The 23,539-nt window shown below is 45.8% G+C and overlaps 1 protein-coding gene across 7 annotated transcripts in view; it reads left to right on the top strand.

Moving 5' to 3' along the window:
- ERC2 (ELKS/RAB6-interacting/CAST family member 2) overlaps window positions 1-19,561 on the top strand; it is a 985,383-nt gene extending 965,822 nt beyond the window's left edge. For 4 of the 7 annotated variants that reach the window (XM_073901383.1, XM_073901386.1, XM_073901384.1 and 1 more), the window contains one exon: window positions 16,620-19,561. In XM_073901383.1, the coding sequence (XP_073757484.1) occupies window positions 16,620-16,844 (225 nt within the window). In that variant the 3' untranslated portion in view covers window positions 16,845-19,561. The remainder of the gene's footprint in view (window positions 1-16,619) is intronic. The other 3 variants (XR_012380904.1, XR_012380905.1, XM_073901385.1) reach the window with 3 other exon arrangements.
- Window positions 19,562-23,539: the final 3,978 nt, after the last annotated feature.

Below are 23,539 nucleotides of genomic sequence, written 5' to 3'. Positions count from 1 at the left end.
AGCTGAAGAAATTGGGCAAGACTCCTGGGGGGAATCTCGATTTGTTGTCCGGAATGTCCAGCCTTGGGCCGTGCTAAAGGTGACCGCAGCACTTAGGACCTTCGTTTTAGTTTTCAGCCCCATTTCCTTTCTCAATGAGGGTGGAAGGCAATAGAAAAAGTGGTAAACTGAGCTCATTTCTTCTGCTTTGGCATATGTGTGGTGTAGTTCTTTTGCGTGATTGACCATATTGGCCCAGTGAAGAATAAAAACTGTAATCCCCCCCTTCTTTTCATTGTGTTTAGCCAAAACAAGCTGTGAAAGAATGTAAAATATATCATTTTGTTGGCACCAGTTCACAAGTGAGTCAGTGAGCTTGCTCTCATTTACAACTAAAATTGGATTCTAACCTCCCAAAAATTTATGACAACTGCTCCTTCTTGTGGCTTAAATGTTGACATATAATTAATTTAGGTTTTCTTCCTGAGGCTTCCTGTCCAGGTTTGTACCTGCCACAGAAATATCCTTGAAAGTTTATCTACCAGCTAGAGTCATGAAAAAAGCCCTACCGAAGCTTTGGAAAGCGGGTCGCCTGTGCCAACAGGAAGGGCCCAGAGAGAAAGGGTGAGGCTGCCAACGAGGCTGGCTGCCAGGGGTGCCACAGCATGGAATTTGTAGTTTGGGGGAAGCTCTGGGCTCTTCTGCCACTGTTCCTTCCGGGCCCCTGTGATGTGCTCCCTCTTTGTTCTGCATACTTCCTTTCATGAAGGTGACCAGGCCCTTGGTCCAGCCTATGAATAACCTAGGCATGAACACCCTATGCTGGAACTTTCAGACTCTGGATCAAGCTGGTCCTGATGCCCATGTCTCTACTCTGTATGGGTGAGTGTAGAGGAGGTGGTAACAAGAAGTACTGGTAATTGAACACCTACTACATGTCAGGCACAGGTCTAGGGGCTTTATAAGCAAACTCATTTTATTCTCTCAACCACCTGGAAAGGTTAGAATTATTATCTTCACTTTGTAAATGAAAAACAAACAAACAACACTGAGGTTCAGAGAGGTTAAGTGATTTACCCGAGGGCAGCCAACCTAGAAAGGGAAAGTAGTGATAGGTAGTTCACGTGTGCAGAGCTTCTGTTAGGCCCTGTCTCAGGGTAACCCTCCGAGGTGGACAGTGTCATCCCTCTTATCCATCCTTGGATGAGAGACCAAGGGTCCACAAAAGGAGTCACTTGAGCAGGTGCAGAAAGGTAGGTGGTCCCCACATTCGGATTGCTACCAAGTTTGGCTGAAATGCGGCCCGGGGCTTATGGACCATGGTGAGATATGTAGGCAGACCTGGCTCTGAGGTCTGGCTTCCAGGTAACATTCCATTGAGCCTTCTGTGTGCCTAAGAGTGAGGTACCTTTGGCCTCATCTTGCTAGTTTCTGACAGCCTTGCTCCCAGAGGGCCTGGGCATCACTGGCCACTGACTCAGGAAAGAGAAGCAGTCAGTGAGCAGATGTGTAGCCACTTCCGATCTGTGTGAGGAGTCCTTCCAGAAACCCAGCCCAGCCCCAGTAAAGGGCTCTGGGTTGGGACAATCTGAAATTGCAGCCCAGGGCCATGGCCAGGAAGCTCACTGAGCAAAGATGACAAAGGCCAGGTCCCACACTGGCCACCTCTTTACCCATGTGGCCTGGAGCCAGCCCTTTTTCGTTCCAGCACCTCTTCAGATGGAGAAACTGAACAGCCTGGGGCCTGGTGTAGCTTCCTGCTTGTGATGTGACTTTTGGAGCAAGTCACTTAACCACTCTGGGCCTCAGTTTTCTTAACTCTGACATGAGGTAAAGAACAATTCCAGTTCTTTGGGGTGATTGTGCACATGGAGTGAGTTAATATGTGTCCATCAGTTATTCTCAACAGGGAGTGGGGGGTGGGGTTGCCCGCCCGAGAGGTGTTTGGCAACGTCTGGAAACAGTTTTGATTGTCATGATTTGGGGGGCGGTGCATGCGCCCTGGCATCCAGTGGGTAGAAGCTGGGGATGCTGCTAAACATCGTACAAAGCATAGGACAGCCCCCGTAACAAAGAATTATCCAATCCCAAATGTGAGTAGTGCCGAAGTTGAAAATCCCTGCTGTAAAGCATTTAGGAATATTCCTGGCGCATAGTGAGCATTCAATACATATTTGTTATCATCAATGGCTTCCCCTCTCCCATTAATCCACTTCCATATTTATTGAGCATCCACCACATGTCAGCCATGTAAGAAATACAGCAGTGAGCAAGACGTCCGCAGCCTGTCCTCGCGAAGGCAGCTGGGGCTGCAATCAGACATGAGTCAGTCAGATGCTAGCAGAAATGCACTACGCCAGCTTGTTCCAAAGCAGGAGCACATCGGGGGAAAGGAGGGAGAGAGTGTGGAGGGTGTGTTTGGCAAGGGGATGTGGGTCAGGGAAGGTCCCCCTGAAGAAGTGGCATTTAACCGAACACCTGAGGACAAGCAGAAGGCCGTTAGGTGAAGGGTAATGGGACAGTGCTCCAGGAGGAGGGGGCTGTATGTGCAAAAAGCCCTGAAATGGGGACCCAGCTCTGTGCCTCCTTCTGGCTCCACAGATGGGCGCTGACTGGCAGGCAGTTTGGGTGCTTTTGCAGGGGTTTGCAGCATCCCATGGGACTGGATCCTCAGGTAGTTAGTTCTCTGTAGCAGAGCCAAGGCCTCCCATGTACGTACCCCTGGGTCACACTGGAATTGCTAGAGTACTTTGGGGGCGTGCTCTATGGGTCTTTGGAAGTGGCTCCAAAGATGCCCCCAGAACCTATTGGTGTCGTGCAGCAGGTGTCCGCTTTTCATGCCCCCACTCCTTGACCTCTGGCCTGGTTCTTCCTCAGGGCATTCCCTAGCCCTCTTTCCTGGCTGCCAGGCCTGTCTTAGAAGAGTTAAAAACCCAGCCTCTGCCTGCCAGGACCTTGGGATTTAATAGGGAAACTGCCAGCCAGTTCCTGTATTATGAAAATGAGTTTTTCCCTCTTTAATCTTCAAAGTGACCAGCGACAAAAGCAGCACAGGATTGCCTCTCAGGGCACTTCCACGTCTAAGTTGGAAACATTTGTGAGGGCCAGGAGCCTCATACCAGGTGGGAGAATGGGTCTGCCTGAGGGACCCATTGTTCACCAGTTCTCAATTACCCTCAGGGCCCATCAGTCCGGGGGCGTTACAGTGCTCACTGAACCCCTGAGCTGGAGCTGGAGGTGGGGGACTGAGGGCTGGGCTTTGTGCAGACCTGGAGGGGCAGACAACCACTTTTATTTATTTATTTATTTATTTATTTAGATTTTATTTATTTATTTGACAGAGAGAGACACAGCGAGAGAGGGAACACAAGCAGGGGGAGTGGGAGAGGGAGAAGCAGGCTTCCTGCGGAGCAGGGAGCCCGATGTGGGGCTCGATCCCAGGACCCTGGGCTCATGACCTGAGCAGAAGGCAGCCGCTTAACGACTGAGCCACCCAGGCACCCCAGACGGCCGGAGAGCCTGTCTCCTTTCAAGTGCTGTACAAATGTGACTGGCCTTGGATTTCCTCAGAAATTGCCTCTGCTCTCTTCTAGCTCCTCGTTGGGAGTGGACATCATCATTTCCCTTTGAGCAACGGTCCACTGAGCGGTGAGCTTCCTGAGCAAACTCTGCGCGTACGTGTTCGCAGAGAAGGATTGCAATTTTGGAGGCATCTTGTTCTGTGTGTGTTTCTTAAAACCTACACTGTGTGAAACTCATAGTAGGTTCTCAGTTGGGATCCACCATTATAGAACACATACACGGACTTAAGGACTGTGTTTTCATTGCCTGCTCCTGCCGGCACATCTAGCACAAGATCGGTGGTAGTATAGATACTCCAGGAATCTTGTTCTATAACATTCTGTCCATTTCCCTGCCGACCAAGCAACCCTACCCAACATGAAGAGATTATCATGATACCCTGCGTGGAAGCCAAAATGGCAGCTGTGATGACAATGGCCTGGCCCAGATGTCCCAGGAAGGCGCCGTTTTGTTTATACTGCAGTAAAAATTCCTTTGCGACAAAGCAGCTTTAGGTTAAATAGAAATCTCATGGAAAAGAAGTCACGTCCCACCAATGCCAATGGATTTCATGTGAAGGTTTTCCCCAGGCCTTTTCAAAGTTACCTATCAAAGGATAAGGTCAGGAAGGCAAGATTTTCTGTGTGGGGAGGGAGGAGTGGGAGTAACTCAGCAGCAGACATCCTGGCCATCATGGCGGGAGGCTCTAATTTGGAGCAAGTAAAGCCTTCGAGTTATACTTTGCTGGTAAAGGCAGACCCTCCCTCAATAATCTTTTTAGCATTCCACTCCTTCAAAGACAACTTGGACCCTGAAGCCCTCATGCAGCCAGAAGACATGTGAATATCCCATCAGTTGCATAGAAGCAATAGATTGGAATCCTCCAGATAGTTCACTCAATCTCAGAATGATAAATGATCAATCACTGCATTCCTCCTAAATGAAATTAAGATGTTAAGATATATGGCTTGGGGCTTCTGGATGGGATTTCTGCAGTTGCATTTCCAACTGAAAATGTATTGCTTTGGAACTGCTGGGAAAGGGAGCCATTCTGGATCTATGTTAAAGCAAAACATTTGACAGTGGAGAAGAATGCTTCGGACATGTTAATTTTTTTCATATTTAAAAGTGATTAATCATCCCCAATGCCATGACGCTGGAAGGCCACAGTGCAAGTTCTTGGAGGGGAAGGAGGATGCATGGACCTCAGTACTCTGAAGTGGAGGCTTTTGAAGGAGCCTGTAGGTGAGCTCTTGGTGAGAGACAAAAAGCACTAACTAAAAATCCATTTGAAAGGACAGAGAGTCTGGACAAAACCTAGGAATGCATAGAAATCCACAAACTTTCTTTTCCGTTAGCACAGTGCAAAAGAAGATGAGGAAAAGGAGGAAGAAGTAGCCATTCCCTCCCAGTTGGTGTATGGAACCACCAGCGATGTTACTTCCTTGGAAAGTCTCTCCAGCCCTCCTGACAGACCAGACCCGATGTGCTCCTGTAAATTGGGATTGGATATCTCAGTGTGCAAAATGGCACCACAACTCCACCCCTGACTAGCTGTGACCGAGTGTGTAACTTTACCTCTCTGCTTCTGTTTCCAGAGCTATGTAATGGGCTAATAATAGCAACCTCTCCAGCAGCGTGAAGACTGAATGCCATAGAACAAAAGTGTCTGTGCTCAGTGAATTTGAGGGGGTCAGTCTCCTCCTTGGTACTTACCGAAATTTTAATTATTTTAATTATTTTTTTAATGTAATATCTGGCATGCTCACTAGATGTGCCTTCCACAAAGTCAGCATCTATCTCGTTCAGCTACATGTCCCTAGGACTTAGCATGGCTCCTGATAGAGGCTTTAAAAATTGTGGGAGGAAGGGGTGCCTGGGTGGCTCAGTCGCTAGGTGTCTGCCTTCGGCTCCAATCATGATCCCAGGGTCCTGGGATCGAGCCCCACATCGGGCTCCTTGCTCCGCGGGAAGCCTGCTTCTCCCTCTCTCACTCCCCCTGCTTGTGTTCCCTCTCTCGCTGTGTCTCTCTCTGCCAAATAAATAAATAAAATCTTTAAAAAAAAATTGTGGGAGGGAGAGGAAGGAAGGAAGGAATGATAGATGATTCTCACACTTTTCATAAGCATAACTTGAAGCCCATATCAAATCCAAACTGAATCTCATTTAAGAGACACAACTCTGCTGACCATATCCCTTTCAACTCTGCCGACCAAAAGGAGATTGCTTTTTTCCTATTCCCTTATTTGCAGGTGGGTGTGGATTAGGTCTCCGAGGGCTCAGAGACCCTGAATGTCTCTAAAAGACCTGCCTTCGCTCAGCTGGTTGCTGGCTTGGGTTTATACATTTCCTTTTTTTCTCTCCTCCTGCCAGAGAGGTCTTCCCCACCCCCAAGGAGGCTAGTACCTTTTGTTGCAGGAAACTGATTTGGTTGCTTTGAAAACACAGAAAAGTTTGAAGCAAGTTGAAATTGAAGCACAGTTAATCAAATGCAAAACTCCATTCAGCCCCTATCTGCCAAAAATAAATAGTTTAAAATAGGAATTTCAGATCAGTGACAAGGACGACTGTGTTTGTGGCAGCAGGGTTGACTGCCCTCAGCGGCCATCAGTCCCAGTGCGCACCCAGCGTTTAGAAACTAAACAAACACACCTTGAACTTGCTGCAGTAGCTGTTGCCACATCGGAACGCTAATGGGTTTAGTGACCACAACCGACCCAGGCCAGAATGTGTCAACAGCCCAAGGACCAGCCTTGCTCGCTGTGTGTGCTTTGCCCAAGTTGTTACAAGTTTAATTCTTTGCAGCTTACTTTTCCTGCTGTGTTGGCCTCTCCCATGAAAGAGCATAGCCGCCAGGCCACCAGCGTATAGCAAGGCCATGGGGACCCTGGCAAGAGCTCTGCCGATGCAGGCACCTCGGCCTCTTGGGCCCGATGACCAGTTAGATGAGAGCTCCAGAAGGTGCACTTGACTGTCCTGGACCCCCAGCCTTCTTTATACCGGTCACTTCTAAGATCCGTTCTGGAAATGGCCCAGCCTGAAGCAAATGCAAAGGGCCTCTTGATTTGCCACTCATTTGGAAAAGTGGAGTCTTCCTGCCTCTCTTCCTGCACAAGAAAGCATGCTGCATAGTGTTTGCACCACGAAGGGGGGTTCTCTGCATTACACGCAGGCTTTCTGCCCTGTCTGAGAAACGAGGTCCACTCTCTCTGTTTCTGGGCGGCCGAAGCAAGCAGTGGGCTGCAGGCCCTCGGCGGTGAAGAGGTTAAATTGCTCAACTGGCTGGATCTGTGTTTTCCTGCCCACACTTGCTTCTGGCCTAAGGCAGTGCCTGCTGTTTGGGGAGGGGGAGAGGGAGGTCTTGCCTGGACCCAGGTGGCCGACAGGCAAACCATGTTATTAAGAAGCAGGGATCACAAAACCTTGATCTTCAAAAGAGACCCCTAATTAGTCGCCAGCCCAAGAGTAAATGGCATTCCACCCCAGCGAGGCGGGAAGGGAGCCTTCAAATTCTGGGGACTAATTGCCATTATTGGCTCTATGAAGATCCTGTTGTAAACACTTGTCATCTGAGCCACTTCTCGTCGGCAAACTTGAGATATCAAATTGTTCCTTCATGTTTCAAATTCTGCAAAATGCCTTGCCGGCTCCTCTTTCTAGGAGGAGCACCTCATTCCTGCTCATGACCACTTTCTCAGAACCCAGGCTGAAGAGATGTTTCCCTGGGGGTCGGCTGTGCTAGGGCAAGTTCACCCTAAAACTGAATTCTTGTCAGGAAGGGATTTGAGAACATGTTTTACTTTATTCTCAATTGAATTTGAAAATGCCACCTCAAAACTAAGTTTAAATTGCAGGCAGAGGAATTTATCATGAAGCTAATGGGGCTTCAGCTTTGGGACCCCTCAAGTAGATAGACTTTTCCCAAGACCCTGGGAGAGGCCCTAATGATGTGGACTATTTGTGTATTCTTTCTCTGCAAGAGGGCCCACCGAATGGTCTAAAACCAGGATGTGCTCTGTAATAGTACTCAGAGTGTGTTTCTTATCTTTTCTCTCAGGTACTCCTGTGACTTCTGGAAGTTAAGTATTTTCTCCCTGTTCTCAGACCGACTGGTTCTTGGTCTTTTGGGGCACTTGGGAAGGGAAAGGCAAACTTCTCCAGGCCACATGCAGGATGCTAGGTTTTGTCTAAGTTTACTCTTGATCTATGAGAAGATTTCAAGAACTTGGGGCCAAGATACCCCGGATCCATGCCCTTCAAGGGCAGACTGGGTAATACCAAACTCAGATGACAAGAGAGGCCAACCTAAAGAGAGACTTGGGGGCCATGGGGATTTGGGCTCGTGACACTCCAGGCCACTGGGATTTTATTGTCTGGACACTTTCATGGCAACAAATATGTCAGAGGAAGAGAGAGAGGGAAGGAGAAGACAGTGAATAACTTCTGAACATTCTTGTGAAGTGCGAATTTTCGATTCACCTTTCGGACCGGCTCTCGCAAGCATTCGGGGACCCCGAGATGGTGTGTTCTACGCTGACATCCACAGCCAGCTGTGTTGCAGGGCCAAACGTCCTACGGTGACAAATAACCCCTCTCTCCCAGAGCTGAGCTTCAGAGCCCTTTCTGCGGGGAGCTAGGGAGTCACCGTTACTCAGCAATAATTCCTTTGTGTGAGCCGCTCAGGGTGAGACAGGAAGGTAGACACAGGGCGTAGGGTATTTGCTCATAGGATTCCATCGTCTCCGTGATGAAAGCCGATGGTTTTTCCCTCTCCAGGTAACCTAATAACCTCAGACAACCGGGAGACACGGAGGTAGTGGCCCTCCCTGCGCGGGCTTCTCCGGGATGACTCGGGGGGCCCCGGGCCCCGGCGTTCTGTTTGTTGAAACAGTCCCTGTCTCCAATGCCACTCTCGGCGCTCCCGGAGATTCCCAGAGCATTATTTTAACCTATACGTTTCACTGATCTGAGATGTTAGAAATCGAATGCCAAACTTTTGGTTATTTTAACTAGTTCAGGAAAGAAAGACTAACATCGGTTTTGACAACAAACAAAACCAGTTTTTGTTCTATCACTTATGTTTAAAAGATTCCAATTTCAAACTAAACACAATGTGTGGTTATTCTGTCCGCGATTATATAGCCGCTGGGGCGCCACAGCTCCACACTGCATACATCATTGTATTTTTAAAATGTACTTAATGAACATTTTTTTTCTTTTCTAGTAACTACTTCATTGCCTTAAATGAATGCATTCCAATAGAATTTGTAACAAATGACCACTTTGTGTTTGCATTAATGCCAAACACGTTTAACAAATTTTTAACAAGGAACCCTGGCAAGATGCCAAACTCCTAGAGGGACACTGAAGGAATGCTATAAATTTAAACTAGATTTTACCTTTTCACTTAGCTCAGCAAGTGACTGAGGTGTCTCGCTATCTCAGGATTGTGGCATTTCTACGTTATGTCAGATACGTTGTACATTTTCATTATTTTAATTACTTAGATTGTACCTATTTCCACAGGACTCTTACATCTGTGCCGCCGTGTCGGAAATAATATGATGGCAGCTTAGCGTAGGTGTTTATTTCTGCAAAATCTGTTCATGTCTTGTGTGCGTTGGTAGATGCATGTATGCGATACATGCCTTACCAAAAAAATATATTTAAAACATCACAGTCAACCCATTAAATACAAAAACAATGGATTAGACCAGGGTCCTCATCTAGGGGGAGGGATTCTGCCCCCCCCCCCCCCCCGGGGATATCTGGGCAAGATTGGGAGCCATTTCTGATTGTCATGACTGGGAGAGTCGGTGATGCTGCTAAGCATCCTATAATGGTAAGCATCCGCACAACAAAGACTGACTCAGCCCCGAGTGTCCATGGTATCAAATCATGAAATCCTGGAGTAAAGTAAAAAAGCCCTTTGGCTTTCGCTTATGGGCAGTGCCTCAGGCTGAGGAAGTATTATCTTAAGGAAACTTACAACTAAAGGCACGTTTCTATTCAACGATGTTTTAAAATTTACACAGAACACCTAATGCTGATGTTGAGTGGCAGATTTCTGACTTTTATTTCTGCTGCTGTCTGCCCTTGAAAAGAGAAAAGCTGGCGCATAGTAGCCCGGCCTCAAATGTGAACTGAGGCAGTGCTGAGAATGGCTGGTGGCCCGAGTATGAGAATGTGCCGGCCCGATGACCCACGCCAGGTGCCACCTGCACGGCCACTGCTGGGCAGTGGGAATGGTCTCCAAGATGGGGCTAGGGGCGGGCAGGGCCCTGCATGTCTGCAAGAAGATAGCTTTAGGTGTTTCCTGGACACTTTTATTTTAATAGCTATGCAGTTACTATAATGTGTATTAGACAAATACTGGCTTCATTATGGCATGAAAATAAATCTTTTTATTTTCGAGTGTAAGCCCTATTTTTTAAGAATGATGCAAACAAGCACTTACAAAAAAACAAATCTTTCTTAAAAGGGCAATTTAAGTTTTTAGAGAAGATTTTTAAAGAAAATTATCGATTCAACATGACAGGTGTTATGAAGACTACAAAAACTGAGAAGGTGGAAAACAAAGGACCAAGGTCTAGAAATTTCTGGCATCATAGTAAAAAGAATGGGCTCTAAAAGCAAGAAGAGATGGGTTCAAGTCAGACCCCAGGAAGGTGGGAACTTGACATAAAGCGTTTAGTCCCTGGAAGCCTCAGTTTCCTCATCTGTGTCAGGGGCCGTCCCCCCGATTAGTACCATGGCGCTCTCAAGCTTGTTTGAGGTCATTAGAGCAAAATCACAGAGCACCACGGTAGATGGGGGGCACCAAACATTAGTTATGAATTATTCTGACTACAATAACAACTACAGAAATAAATCCTCAGGAGACCTAGCAGTATAAGTGCTGCCATGCATTTGATTTCCTTTATTTAAAGAAAGAAACTGCAGGTGAGTTGCACTCAGCACACAGAACCCGAAGTTGAAATCCAAATCCAGAGTCTCTCCTTTGCCCCGTCCCAGAAAGCTCTACCATGCCTAACGGCAGTTTGCAATTCTGAGCTGGCTGCACGCTGGCTCGGCCCACCCCACCCCCACCCCCAGCCCTTCGGGCTCTCAAGTGTTACATTTTATTGCCCTGTGGGGCTGTAGGAGGGCCACTCACAAGGTAAAATGTTGCTCTCCACTCATATTTTTGAATTATGGCTTCAAGGTGGTTGCTCCTATCAAGAAAATTAAATGATTTAACATAATTTGTTGCCACTTTGATCACAACAATAATAAATAAATCTTCATGAGAAAAACGGGAAACCCATTCCGCCCCGTTTTAAAAGATGTTAAGTAATAACACAGATGTAGTTATAGAATTTTGGGGGGGGAGCAGAAATGACTCTATTGGGTTTTCCTGTGATTCCAGAATCACTTAGTGGAGTGATTCTGCAGGATGCCTGCTGCACCCCCAGGAATGAGCAGCTCTTCTATTCCGGCAGCTGTTAATGAGCCTATCAGGGGCTTGCTCTTACGTGGGCACCGTGAGCGATGTCTGGGCGTCCGAAGCCGTGGTGAATGGGTGTCTGTTTTTGTACCTGGGGGCACAGCACACATTTGGAAAGCACATGGAGCGTAATGGACATTAACCCAGATGTCAAAAATAGCCTGCGTTTTACTACTGTTATTAAACAGTTTCCCCTTTAACCCCTCCGTGTTTACCAAAGACCCCTTTCTCCCAGCCAGTTTCTGCAAATCACTACTGAAAGGGCAGGAGAAGAAAGTCATAATCAGGCAGGTGTCTTTATTCCAAAGAAAAACAGTCTGAAGGAATATTTGTGAGACACCACACGTTTATAGCCTGCTCTCCTGGGGGCGCTTGTCCTGGGGCGGAATCTTACTGCTGGCCTCAGCCCGCCCACCCAACCCCCCCAGGCACCCCCCCCCCCCCCCCCCGCACGCCCACTGCAAGCTTGGTTCCCTTCCCGAGAATCAAGTCAAGATTTTTCACAATGGAAATAGGCTTCTATTCTACTATGAGACTAGTTACACATTCTTTGGTTTTAAAAAAATCTAAGTGCAGCAACAACAAAGATTCTAAAGAAAGTTCTATTTATTTATTTTTATTATTATAAAGAAAGTTTTAAACCACCACCCAGAGATCATTATTAACAATATTCTGGTATAAGCATTTGCAAGTGTTTATGTTTATGAGTGTGTTGCTGCAAAAATAAGATTGAACTACCCATAAAGAGTTGTAATCTGCTTTTTTCACTGGAAAATTGTGGACATCTTCCCGTATTAAAAAAATACATCATAATTGTCAGATAGTCAATAAATTTTCAGCATGCCAGTCACAGATCCCTGATCATTTCCTTTGAGCCACAGATTTTTTAAAATCCTCATTCTCTTATCTATTTTTGTATCTGTTTATTGTCTGTCTTACTCCTAAAAATACAGGCTTCATGAGGGCACGGATTTTGTCTGTCTTTGTTATTACTGTACCCCCAGCACCAGGCACACTGCCTGACACAGAGAGGAGCTGTATTTGTTTTCTATCCAGGCAAACGTTGTGCCTAAAACAACACTCGTTTATTATCTCACAGTTTCTACGTCAGAAGCCAAGTCACACACCACTGGGTTCTCCCCTTAGGGTCTCATGAGGCCAAAGTCAAGGTGTGGACCGAGCTGGACAACGCTAACCTGGACGTTCTGGGGAAGCACCCACCTCCAAGCTCATTAGAGTTGCTGACAGATTCAGTTCCTTGTGGTTGTAGGACTGAGGGTCCTGTTTTGTCGCTGGCTGTCAGTTGGGGGCTGCATTTTGATCGTGTGGGACACTTTCGGGTCCTTGTGCATTGATTCCCTCCATCTCAGCACAGCGAACGCCAGTCATGTTTCAAGTTTCCCTTTCTCTCCCAGGACTAGCAAAAGAAAAAGCCTCTGCTATTCAAAGCTTCTGCGATTAGATTAGGCTCACTCAGATCGTCCCTCTTGATTAACTTAAAGCCAGCTGACTGTGACCTTCATTACATCTGCAAGGTGGCATAATCATGGTGTGAAGATGTTCACAGTCTTGGTCTCAGGGATCAGGGCAGGAAATCTTGGTGGAGGGTAGGATTCTGCCTACTCTAGATGCCCTCTAATACCTGTGGAATGCACAAGTGAATCAGTTTGTTCCATGAACTGTGCAAGGCACAGGAGTGCTAAGTGAGCAAGACTGGCCTGGCCCCTCCCTCCTAGATGTTATAGCCTAGACCAGTGTTATTCAGATAGAAATATAAAGCAAGCCACATCAGGAGTTTTCAATTTTCTAGTAGCCACATTAAAAATAGTAATAAAAGGGGCACCTGGGTGGCTTAGTCAGTTAAGTGTCTGCCTTCAGCTCAGGTCATGATCCCAGGATCCTGGGATCGAGTCCCACATCGGGCTCCCTGCTCAACGGGGAGCCTGCTTCTCCCTCTGCCTGCCGCTCCCCCTGCTTGTGTGTGTTCTTTCTCTCTCTCTCTCTCTCTCTGACAAATAAATAAATAAAATATAAAAAAAGTAATAAGAAACAGGTGAAATTAATTGTAGAACTATATTTAACTTGATCCAGTATGTCCCAAATATTATTTTAACATGAAATCAATATTAAAAAAATGAAATTCATGCCAATCAATATTACACTGTACGTTAACTGGAATTTCAAGAAACAGTTAAAAATTAAATTCAGAGGAAAAGAAAAAAACAGAAGGAAAAACTAAATTCATACTAAATCTAAAATTCAATATATTAATTTATAATCATTTTAAATCAATATTAAAAAATAAGTCCTTACTTATTTAAAATCTGGTGTATATTTTACACTTAGAGCACATCTCAATTTGGACCAACATATTTCAAGTGCTGAGTAGCCACACGTGGCCGGTGGCTACCATATTGGATAGTTCAAGTCCAGACACATCACCAGAAGGGGACAGTGAAGTGAGCGTGAGACTCCTTGTGCTACATCCCACACACAGGACAAGGCTTCCAGGGAGGAAGTGATGTCTAAACTGAGACCAGAGAGTGAGCGGGCATCAGGCACGTGGAGGGTTGGTGTAAATGCTCATCAAGACAGAAAGACAAGGTTGTGAGGTGAGGAGAAAGGAAGGCTTTAGATTGTAGAAGCAAGTCCAGCACAAGTGGAACCTGAAGCGTGGGGCTGGAGGGAGAGGGGCCAGCATGGCTAGAGTCCTTCCTCCATCCTGAGGGCAATGGGACTGTGAATGCAGGTTGTACCCAGGGAACCCAAGATGGAGGAGATGTCCTTATTGAAATAGCGCTGATGGGGGCACCAGTGAGCACACTGAGTTGGGTGCTTCAGGAGAAGATGCATGGGGACAGAGTGGCCTGCTGTGACCCTCCAGGTGAGGTGGGATTGGCCAGAGATTATCCCGCCGTGGGTGGCTGCCTGGATTGCCTCATTGCTGGAAACTAGGATTCCTTTTTTATTTTTTTAAAGCGGAGGCTTATTGGCCCCCCAACAAAGGATCATCTGCATTTCTAACTGCTGGCAATGTCATCTGAGTCTTTCTCTCGAAGCCATGTCAGCCTCCCAGTGAATGGATTGTCTGGCGGAAGGAGTGGCAAACCGTTTCTGAGTGTTCTCTTTTCCGCAGCATAAACCTTGCCCCAAAGCAGCATACGGCCCTTGTGAGGCACTGTATTCTGCCTAGTGACCTGTTACCCAGCTGGAAATCTTTCTCTCAACTGAATAAATGATTGTTCTTTGCTACTTTATCTTGGAAAAACATCAAGGACATCAGGCATTCACTGTAATTATTTTTCACTCGTTTCGCCATCTGTAAAATATGACCGGTGCATTTTAGTACTACTTTGGGTTTCTCTTTACCTTTTAATCATGTGGCCTTTTAATATATTGGTCAGCCCTTTAAAAGGATGATTAAGAAATGCTTAATGCACAAAAGAATTAGAGCTATGCACAGCTCATGAAGCAGAAAGCGTGCTCTGACTTACAATTTTCATACAAAGTTTGCAGAGATTTTATGTGCCAGAATGAGTAATATGATCTGCTCTAGGAACTCCCTAGCTTTCTGGCTCTGCAAAAGTCATTTTTTTGCCCCGATTCAAGTTTCTTAACCAGAAGGGTTACACCAAACTCCTCAGAGTATGAATTAGCAGAGTTCATCCAAGCCACATATTTCATTTGTACTGTTTAACCAGGGCTGGGAGTAACTGCCTACCTGTTCGGACACCGGGATCTTTGGCGCGCTCATTTGTCAGTGTGGCTGGAGAAATTCTGTGCATCAGCCACCAAATCAGACAGCTCCGGCTATATATAAAAAGTGGCTCACACATGTGTAAGTGTGTGTGTGTGTTTGATCTTTCCCCTCCCTGCCATATTCCCCAGATAGCTGCACTGTTGCCATGTGCCCGGAAACTCCTGAAGTATTCAAAGGCCATATGTGAATGATAACGAGCATCAACAGGGAAGCCAGTCATCGTCTAAAGGGTCTGATGGGCCGGGCCTCTCTTCCCACCCATTTCACTGATTTTCCCAGGCTGCACTTGTATTCTGCACCAGGCCCTCTTGCTGGGGCGGTGAGAAAATGTGGGGTGTTCCTGTTTATCCATGCCCTGGAGCATGACACATGCGGATGGATGGCTGTTCCATTTATGTTTAGGGTCAAGCACGCACGCACACACACACAGACACACACACACACACACACACACACACACGCCCTTGCCTGCGGGGAGGAAAGCCAACTTTGTTTTGTTCTTCTCTATTTAAGGAGAGATCAATATCCTTTTTTAAAATATGTTTTTCCTATGGCAAAATATACGTTAAAATGCACCTTTTTTTAAAGTAATTTTTTTAAAGATTTTATTTATTTATTTGACAGAGAGAGACACAGCGAGAGAGGGAACACAAGCGGGCGGGGTGGGTGGAGAGGGAGAAGCAGGCTTCCTGCGGAGCAGGGAGCCCGATGCGGGGCTCGATCCCAGGACCCTGGCATCATGACCTGAGCTGAAGGCAGATGCTTAACTGACTGAGCCACCCAGGCGCCCTAAAATGCACCATTTTAACCAATTTAAGTGTACAATAAGCCTAATTCAGTGGCATTTAGTGCATGCACGGGGTTGCACAACCCCTACTGTCCATTTCTAGAACTTTCTCACTATCCCAAGCAATCGCTTAATTGTACCCATTAAGCAGTAGCTCCCTATTCCCCCGTCTCCTCCAGCCCCTGGCAAACCTCTAATCTATTTTCTGCATCTACGAATTTGTCTATTTGAGATATTTCATGTAAGTGGAATGATGCAGTGTTTGTCCTTTGTGCCTGGCTTCTTTCACTTATTTCACTGCCGTGATGTCTTCAAGTGTCCCTCATATTGTGGCATGACTCAAAACTTCATTTCTTTTTAGAGCTGAGTGATATTCCACTGTATGTATATACCACATTCGTTTAATCACTCCTTTGCTGGCAGATGCCTGGTGGTTGTTTCTACCTGTTGGTTATTGTGAACAACGCTGCTGTGAACATTTGTGTACCGGTGTCTGAGTCCCTGTTTTCCATTCCCCTGCGTTCACACTGAGCAGTGGAATGACTAGGTCCAGTATTCTTTTAAATTGTTGGTCTGGTTTGGAAGCGGATGTGACGTTTGCTGGTGTTCCGACCATCTTTCACTATCTAATCCCTATAAAGTCAAGTTAAAAATAGTTTAAGAACCGTACTCATTGTAGAAAAGCACGGAGAGAAAAAAAACGAACATGTAATCTGGTCACGTAGAAGGTAATCACCGGAACATTTTGGTATACTTCCTTTCACTTTCTTTTTGCCCATCAAGAGACCTCGATACCTGTATGTGACATCTTTTGAAAGAGGCCTCTTCTTGGATGTGTTTATGGGACATAATTTAACTTAAAGTTCACTCTGTCCTTCCTCTATGTTTCCTCCCCATGGACTCCCTCCCCATGCCAACCAACCCCAACCAAAGAGAGTAGTGGAGGGCCAGTGCAGGGGTGGGGGTATGGGAACGCCGGCCAGGATTCTCTCCTCTTTCAGTGGCAGTTGCTTTCCCTGCTAAATTGTATGCTTTTCTTGTTGCAGCGATCAGAAGAGCTAACTAAAGGGGAAACGCAGCTCTGCAGCAATATTCTGATAAACTGTTGCAGCGTGGCTCACGTCACTGGCCATCACCACCTGGAACGCTCATCAGGACTGGAAGAGGGGCTTTCGTTGTCATTATGGCGCACAGTTCTGTTCAACTTGATATTTCCTTTATCATCTCATGTCATTTCTCATGGATTCAGATATGTTGGACAGGAAGAATGAGGAGGAGGAGGAAAATGACAGATCCTCCTTTTTTGGGGGGGGTCGGGATTTGGGCATTTAAAATGTGATCATCTCTTCTGAATGTCATTATTTGATACGTTTTATTTATGTTACTTAAACATTGTGGGGTAAATTTGAACTCCATGTGGCTTCAGCTTCTGTTGGACCACTAGCTTCATCTCCAGTTTTTCTGCTGGTTCAGTCGAAGTGGTCATTCCTAATGCATTAGATTATCAAAAAGTGTAAATTCTGTGAGTGAATGGTGTTGGCCGTGTTTGTATACCACGATGCATGGAGTGTTTGACGAAGAAACCAAAACACCAAAAATGGCGAGCCTTTACCCTCCTCTATTTCTTTAATCCGCTGTTTGAAGAACCACATTTTGATGGTGTAACCAGTAGTTACCTCTGGGCCAGGTTGGAATGAAATCAATTTTTTAAACCACTAATACCTGCCAAGAAATCGCCTTATGAGAACATGGTGTGTGTCTCTGACAAAGCATGGCACATCTAAATCGATCATTCATGATTTTATCTACCCTGTCTTTGGACTGGAGAGTGGCAAAAGCCTGAGGCACCCGCACCTTTCTATCCCATGAGGCCCACACATCCCCGTGGCAGGGATGTGCCCAGCCTCAGGCTCTTACCATTCTCAAACACGCAGGTCTCCACGAAGAAGCTGGGACTCATTCACATTTCCAGATCCAAATGCTGTGCAAACAGTATAAGCTTCGATCTTCTGTAAATGAAGGGTCATTTCTCATTTTTTAAAAAAATGTCTCCAACATGGATTCCAAAGCATTTTCGGCATCAAACATGAAAACATTGATGAATGAGGAATAATCACAAGAGCTGTGTATCTGTCTACAGCGCTACACAGCATGTGTGTGGGTACAGAGTCATTATTTAAAGCACATGCCAGGGAAAGAGACCAAATTTGGAAGTCTTTTACATACAGTGACATGGTACTAAGGAGAATTTAACTCCTACGGCTTTCTCTGAAGATTAAACAATAAGGAAAGTTGTTATAACTTCATAGAACTCACGACCAGTCTGGCAAACGTGTGCAACTCCCGCATTGATCCACTTTCTTGTCAAGGGAAGAAAGCCTTCCACAGGTATGCAAGTGGGAGGTGAAAATCTGCATTCTTAAAAGGATAAACAGTGAAGCTAAGCATGAGTGGCCTTAATAAATACAGTTGTCTTTCTTTGCTGCTGTGGGAAGGATTCTAACATTTCAGATGTTCCTGAAGTCTTGCATTGAATTTAGTTGTTATTATTACTTTTCAAAATGTTGGTGCAATTAACTCCGGACCTCTCCCGTGAGCCATAGAGATATTTAAAAGACAGACACCTTATTTGTCGGGGAAGATGAAACTGTGTCTGAGTTGCACTGTTCATCCTTGGTGCATTAGGAGTAATATTTTCAAGCAGGTTTCTTTGCTTCTGGCTTTGTTCTTGTTGTCAGTAAGTATAACGAACTATGTAAAGCTTTCGTGTTGCATAAACAATCCAAATACATTCATGTTTAAAAAGTTTGTCCTTTAACTATCAAAGGGATTTAGGACCTTGACCGGAGAAGAGAGCAGAGTTCTTTGCAAGCGTTTATAGCACATTTTGACATAATGTCGCATTGAAAACCCAGGCCACACAAACGTGTCCCCGTGAACAATTTGGGTGCCCTCAAAAAGGCGGTCCTCATCGACTCCTGCGGCCAGATCCTGACCTGAACTCTGCAACTGAATACTTGAAGTAGGAGTAGGAAATCCACTAGGGAAAATAGGGTCCTCAAAACAGAAAAAGCAACCAACCATGTATAGTTAGCTATTTCTAAGTATGTGCCAATTTTGTCCCAGCTATTGTTTGGGGGGGCATTTTTTGCCCCACTTTTGTTGATTTAAAGTATTATCAATCTTAGCGTTACAGGGGCATATTATTTAGTCCCTTAAAAATTAAATTCCGTCTGACATAGCATCTTTTCCCATTTCGTGTAACATTCTCTGATGTTTGGGGGTTACCAAAAAAACCCCTTTTCACAAAAATAGTCTCTGGGTTTACAACAAACACTGTGATGTTGGGGAGATATTTCCTTTGCGCAAAACGTTAGCAGGTACCCCTCTAATCATAATGAAGTTGAAAAAAAAATAGTTGAGGCTAACATTTAGGAGAAGTTGGTCTTCTTGCCTTGTGCAAAAGCAGGCTTGGACTTTATACCCCATTTGATTTTGATGTACAGTCTCGGTTTTGTATTTAATGATTTTTGTGTATCCAGTATGCACGTGAACAGCGTGTCAACTTTCATTTGAAAGTGGGTTTCAATTTACTTTTTAAACAGTGTTTATGATGAGACCTCAAATGTGTTGACATAAGCTCTATCTGAGATGTGTTTGTGCAGAGTGGCATTTGAATGCTGCCAGGGGTCAGTGTATCTAATTCCCAGAGACCCTTGTTTGATAGTGCTTCTTGTCATTTTTCTTCAAGTGAGTGGCATGTGGGTTGTGAATATTGACCATGTGATTATGGATTTCGATATGAAAACAATAAATAAAACTAAAGAACCCTCAGAAACTACCAGTGGGCATGTATTAGCCAGTCATTGTAACCTTGTGTCTAGTAGAAGTACAACAGCACTCAAGGTATGTACAGTTCAGAACTTTGTTATCCTGTGTATGAGAAGTACTTTGTGCTGATCGCCTTATTTCTATTCATCAAATAAACTTTGTTTCTTTCTGAAGTGAGTTCATTCCATCTCTACTAAATGCTCCGATTGTGGTGGTTTCTAATCTTGCTTGGGTCATGGGTCTTCATTTGAGGAACTTAGGGTCTTGAAGAAAAAAGAAAGGCAGAGGAAAATTGTGCACTCACTTCGCTGGAGCAGCCGAGGCACAAATTTCCCATTACACGTAGCTGGATCTGGAGGTTCATATTAAGAAATTAAGTCACTGGGGGCGCCTGGGCGGCTCAGTCATTAAGCGTCTGCCTTCGGCTCTGGTCATGATCCCAGAGTCCTGGGATCGAGCCCCGCATCGGGCTCCCTGCTCCGCAGGAAGCCTGCTTCTCCCTCTCCCACTCCCCCGGCTTGTGTTCCCTCTCTCGCTGTGTCTCTGTCAAATAAATAAATAAAATCTTAAAAAAAAAAAAGAAATGAAGTCACTGGTGGGCTCTCCCTTCTTCCTTCCCTCCCGCCATCCCATCCCCTTCGTTTTCTCTCTCTCTCTTTCAGTCTCTCCCTGCTCCTCTCTTCTCTCCCTTCCTCTTTTCCTCCTTCCCACCTTTTCTCTCTTCCTTTCTTCCTCCTCTCCCTCCCTCCCTTTCTCTTTTTCCCCTGTTTCCTCTTAACTTTCCATGGGGTTGACATCAGTCCCTGCCGGGTTCTTTCTACTTGGTGGCAAAGGTGGCTCCCAACAGCTCTGAGCATTCTGGGGCTTAAAAGCAGGTACCCTCTCCCTCCAAGCATCCACATCAGCCCCCTCAAGGGACTCTTCCTGGTCCTTTTTGGATCATGCATCCAATTACCTTATTCAAGGGAGCTGGGCGGGTGAGGCCATGTGATTGACAGCCTCAGTGATGTGGGAGGGGCAGTCTCCAAAGGGGAGAAATAGGCTTTATTCTGGAAGAGAGGGACAAGAAAGCTGGGCAAGCAGGAATAATAGCTAGCCCTGGATACACTTGGTTACACACACAAAATCATCCAGAAAAACATACAAAATCATCCATGCAAGGGCTCACCAGCCCTCACCGCCCAACTGTGGATCATGGTGGGGAACCAGCTCCTGATTTCTTTAGAGGTTTGAATTGTATGCCAAGAAATGAATTACCAAATCTTACCATTATTGAAATGAAAGAGTAATTGATTATCAAAGCTAGAAAGTGTGTTAGATGCTCTGTGTCCAATAGTCTCATTTTACAAATGGGGAAACTGAGGCCCAGTTAGACGTGACTGACTCAAGCATGTATGGTAAGTTCATTGCAACCCAAGACTGTCCGCCAGGCTCCAGAACAGAAATATATATTCCCCAAAGACTCTCTGGGGAGGAGAGGGTGGGAGAGGACCTCCCCCCCAGTTGGCCCCTGATGACACAGGGGACGTATCATTTGCTCTATGGACTCACAGCCGCTGTGTGTGAAATTCTCCCACAGTCCAGAACATTTTGGGGCAGTCTGCAGGGGTGCCCTTTTCATTATGTTGCCTTTTTGTAGAAAAAGAACTTTTGTTGGACAGGAATTTCTTCCTTCATAGAGCTTCCTGAAGCAGCCGGCTTGCATTCAAGCCTGATTATGTAAACCCAGCTGGCCAGAGGGAACCTCTGCTTCTTTCCTCACAAACCACTCCTTTTGCTAAGAAAGGTACCAGCCTGTGCACCGCGGGACTCATCTGCAGGTCGAGCCGTACATTATTTCCACTGAGGCGCATAGACGTAATTCGGCTATACCTGAGGCTTTGACCTTAAAAAAATCTGCCTTGACTGCTGCCTGTAACGGTGAATGGCTCTTACCAAAACTTGGAGAGCTGTTCCAGCTCTTAGAAGTGCTAATCCACAATAATAACTGTACTACTAGTAAATGAACACAGATAAAAATAATTGGACATGATTGAGCATTTGCTAGGACTAACTCGCATGAACTTGTTTCTTCCCGACGACAGTCCCATGAGGTAGATACTGTCAGGATCCGCACTTGACAGTGAGGGAAATTCTGGGCCGGCAGAGACGAGGAGCGTACATTTGTAGAGCCCATCTCTGGAGCTGGCCTTGTGCTAAATGTCACGCTCATGTGAACTTTTCCTCACAGTAATCTCATGAGGCAGGAACTGTCATTCTGCTCAGACAAGGAAGGGGAGGCCCAGGGAGCTTACATACCTCACCCAGGGTCCCACTGATTGTATGTGGTGGAGCCACGCTTTGAACCCAGTACTCAGCAAGCCCCTCTGTTCCAGAGATGCATCAAGCCCTGGGGACGTACAGACTGGGCTGCAGATCCCACTTGTTTCCACCTGTCAGTGCTTCTGTGTTGCAAGTTTGGGCTCTAATGTGGCTATTCAGCTCACAGAGACCCGAAGGAACTGGTTGCTTCGAGAATGCCACAACTGGCCAATACTATGAGAGAACGGATGGCCATGCAGTGAGGCCATGGACTCCAGGGGAAATCAACCCACGTGGGAAAATAGAGCCCTGAAAGTACATTGGATTTACACCTGCTCTCCATGGGCCTCTTTATTTCTTCTAAGCCCCCAGGGTCTGGGCCTCAGTGCCCCTGACCTAGGCGCTTCTAGGTTTGCAGGGTGGAGCATTTGGTGACAAGACAGTGGACAGGTGTCCCCAGGTGGGAGGGGGCTTCGAGCACCATGCCGAAGGGCATAGACCTAGTATATGAAGTCTCACCTTCAGTCATTTAAACACCACTCTCTTGAGCCTTGCATAGCTGAAGACAGTATCTAGTCTTATATAGTAATTTTAAAAAATTAAATGGGCTCACTTTTCTTTTTTTTTTTTTTTAAGATTTTCTTTATTTGACAGAGAGAGACACAGCGAGAGAGGGAACACAAGCAGGGGGCGTGGGAGAGGGAGAAGCAGGCTTCCCGCCGAGCAAGGAGCCCCATGCGGGGCTCGATCCCAGGACCCTGGGATCATGACCTGAGCCAAAGGCAAATGCCTAGCGACTGAGCCACCCAGGCGCCCTTGAGCTTACTTTTCTATTTAAATAACTGTTAAAAAATGCCACTATCATAAAGGCGAAAGTAGGATCATTTTCTATTCATAGGCATCAGTAAATAGAAGAGCAGTAAAAATAATGAAAACAAAGTTCTGAACCTGGGGCTTTCCCTTTCTTTGTTAAAAAGGGAGACAGGCAAGGTTTGGAGAAGTGTTTCTGGGGCTAAACCAAGAGTTCCTCTTTGTTACTAAATCAGAAGGATTGAAAATGATCAATGAAAGCATATTTAATGTGGCTCAGGGTTACTTAAGACTGTGTCCGTGGACCGCTGTAATCATTTCAAGGACCCTTCTGATCTCTGAATTTTAGGAAACCTTCCTGCTGCAACAAAAATCCAGTAGTGGATTTTTAAATAAACTTTATTTTTAATAGACTTTATTTTTTAGAACAGTCTTAGGTTTACAGAAAACTTGAACAGAGAGTAGTACAGTGAGTTCCCACATAAAGTTCCCACAAACATACAGATCCTTCTATTATTAACATATTATATTAGTACAGTATACTTGTCACTAATTGAACCAACAGGCATACAATGTTATTCACTGAATATCTCTATGTCATTCTCTTAACTAAAGTCTGTGCTTCATTCCGATATCCTTAGTTTTTACCTAATGTCCTTCTCTCGTTCCAGGATCTCATCCAGACAGCGCATTACATGGGTAGGCAGGTTTCCTTAGGCGCCTCTTGGCTGTGTGTTTCTCACACTCTCCTTATTTTTGATAAAGACCTTGACGGTTTTGAGGAGTGTGGGTTAGATATATTGTGGGTTGCCCCTCTTCTGGGTTTTTTTTTCTCGGGATCAGACCGGGGGCATGGGTTTTAGGAGGAAGACCACGGACACAAAATCCCATTCTCACCACAGCATGTCATTGGTACCTACGATCAACATGACTTCTCACTCTTGATGTTGACCTCGATCACCTGGGTGCGGTCGTGCTTGTCAGGTTTCTCTGCTGCAGTTACTCTTTACCCCCCTCTCTGTGA

The sequence above is a fragment of the Callorhinus ursinus genome, unplaced genomic scaffold (genome assembly GCF_003265705.2).
Source record: "Callorhinus ursinus isolate GAN/ISIS: 27379988/994484 unplaced genomic scaffold, GSC_fseal_2.0 scaffold15, whole genome shotgun sequence".
NCBI classification, from domain to species: Eukaryota; Metazoa; Chordata; class Mammalia; order Carnivora; family Otariidae; genus Callorhinus; species Callorhinus ursinus.
Note: the sequence above shows the minus strand (reverse complement) of the source record. Positions and strands in the feature narration are given on the sequence as shown.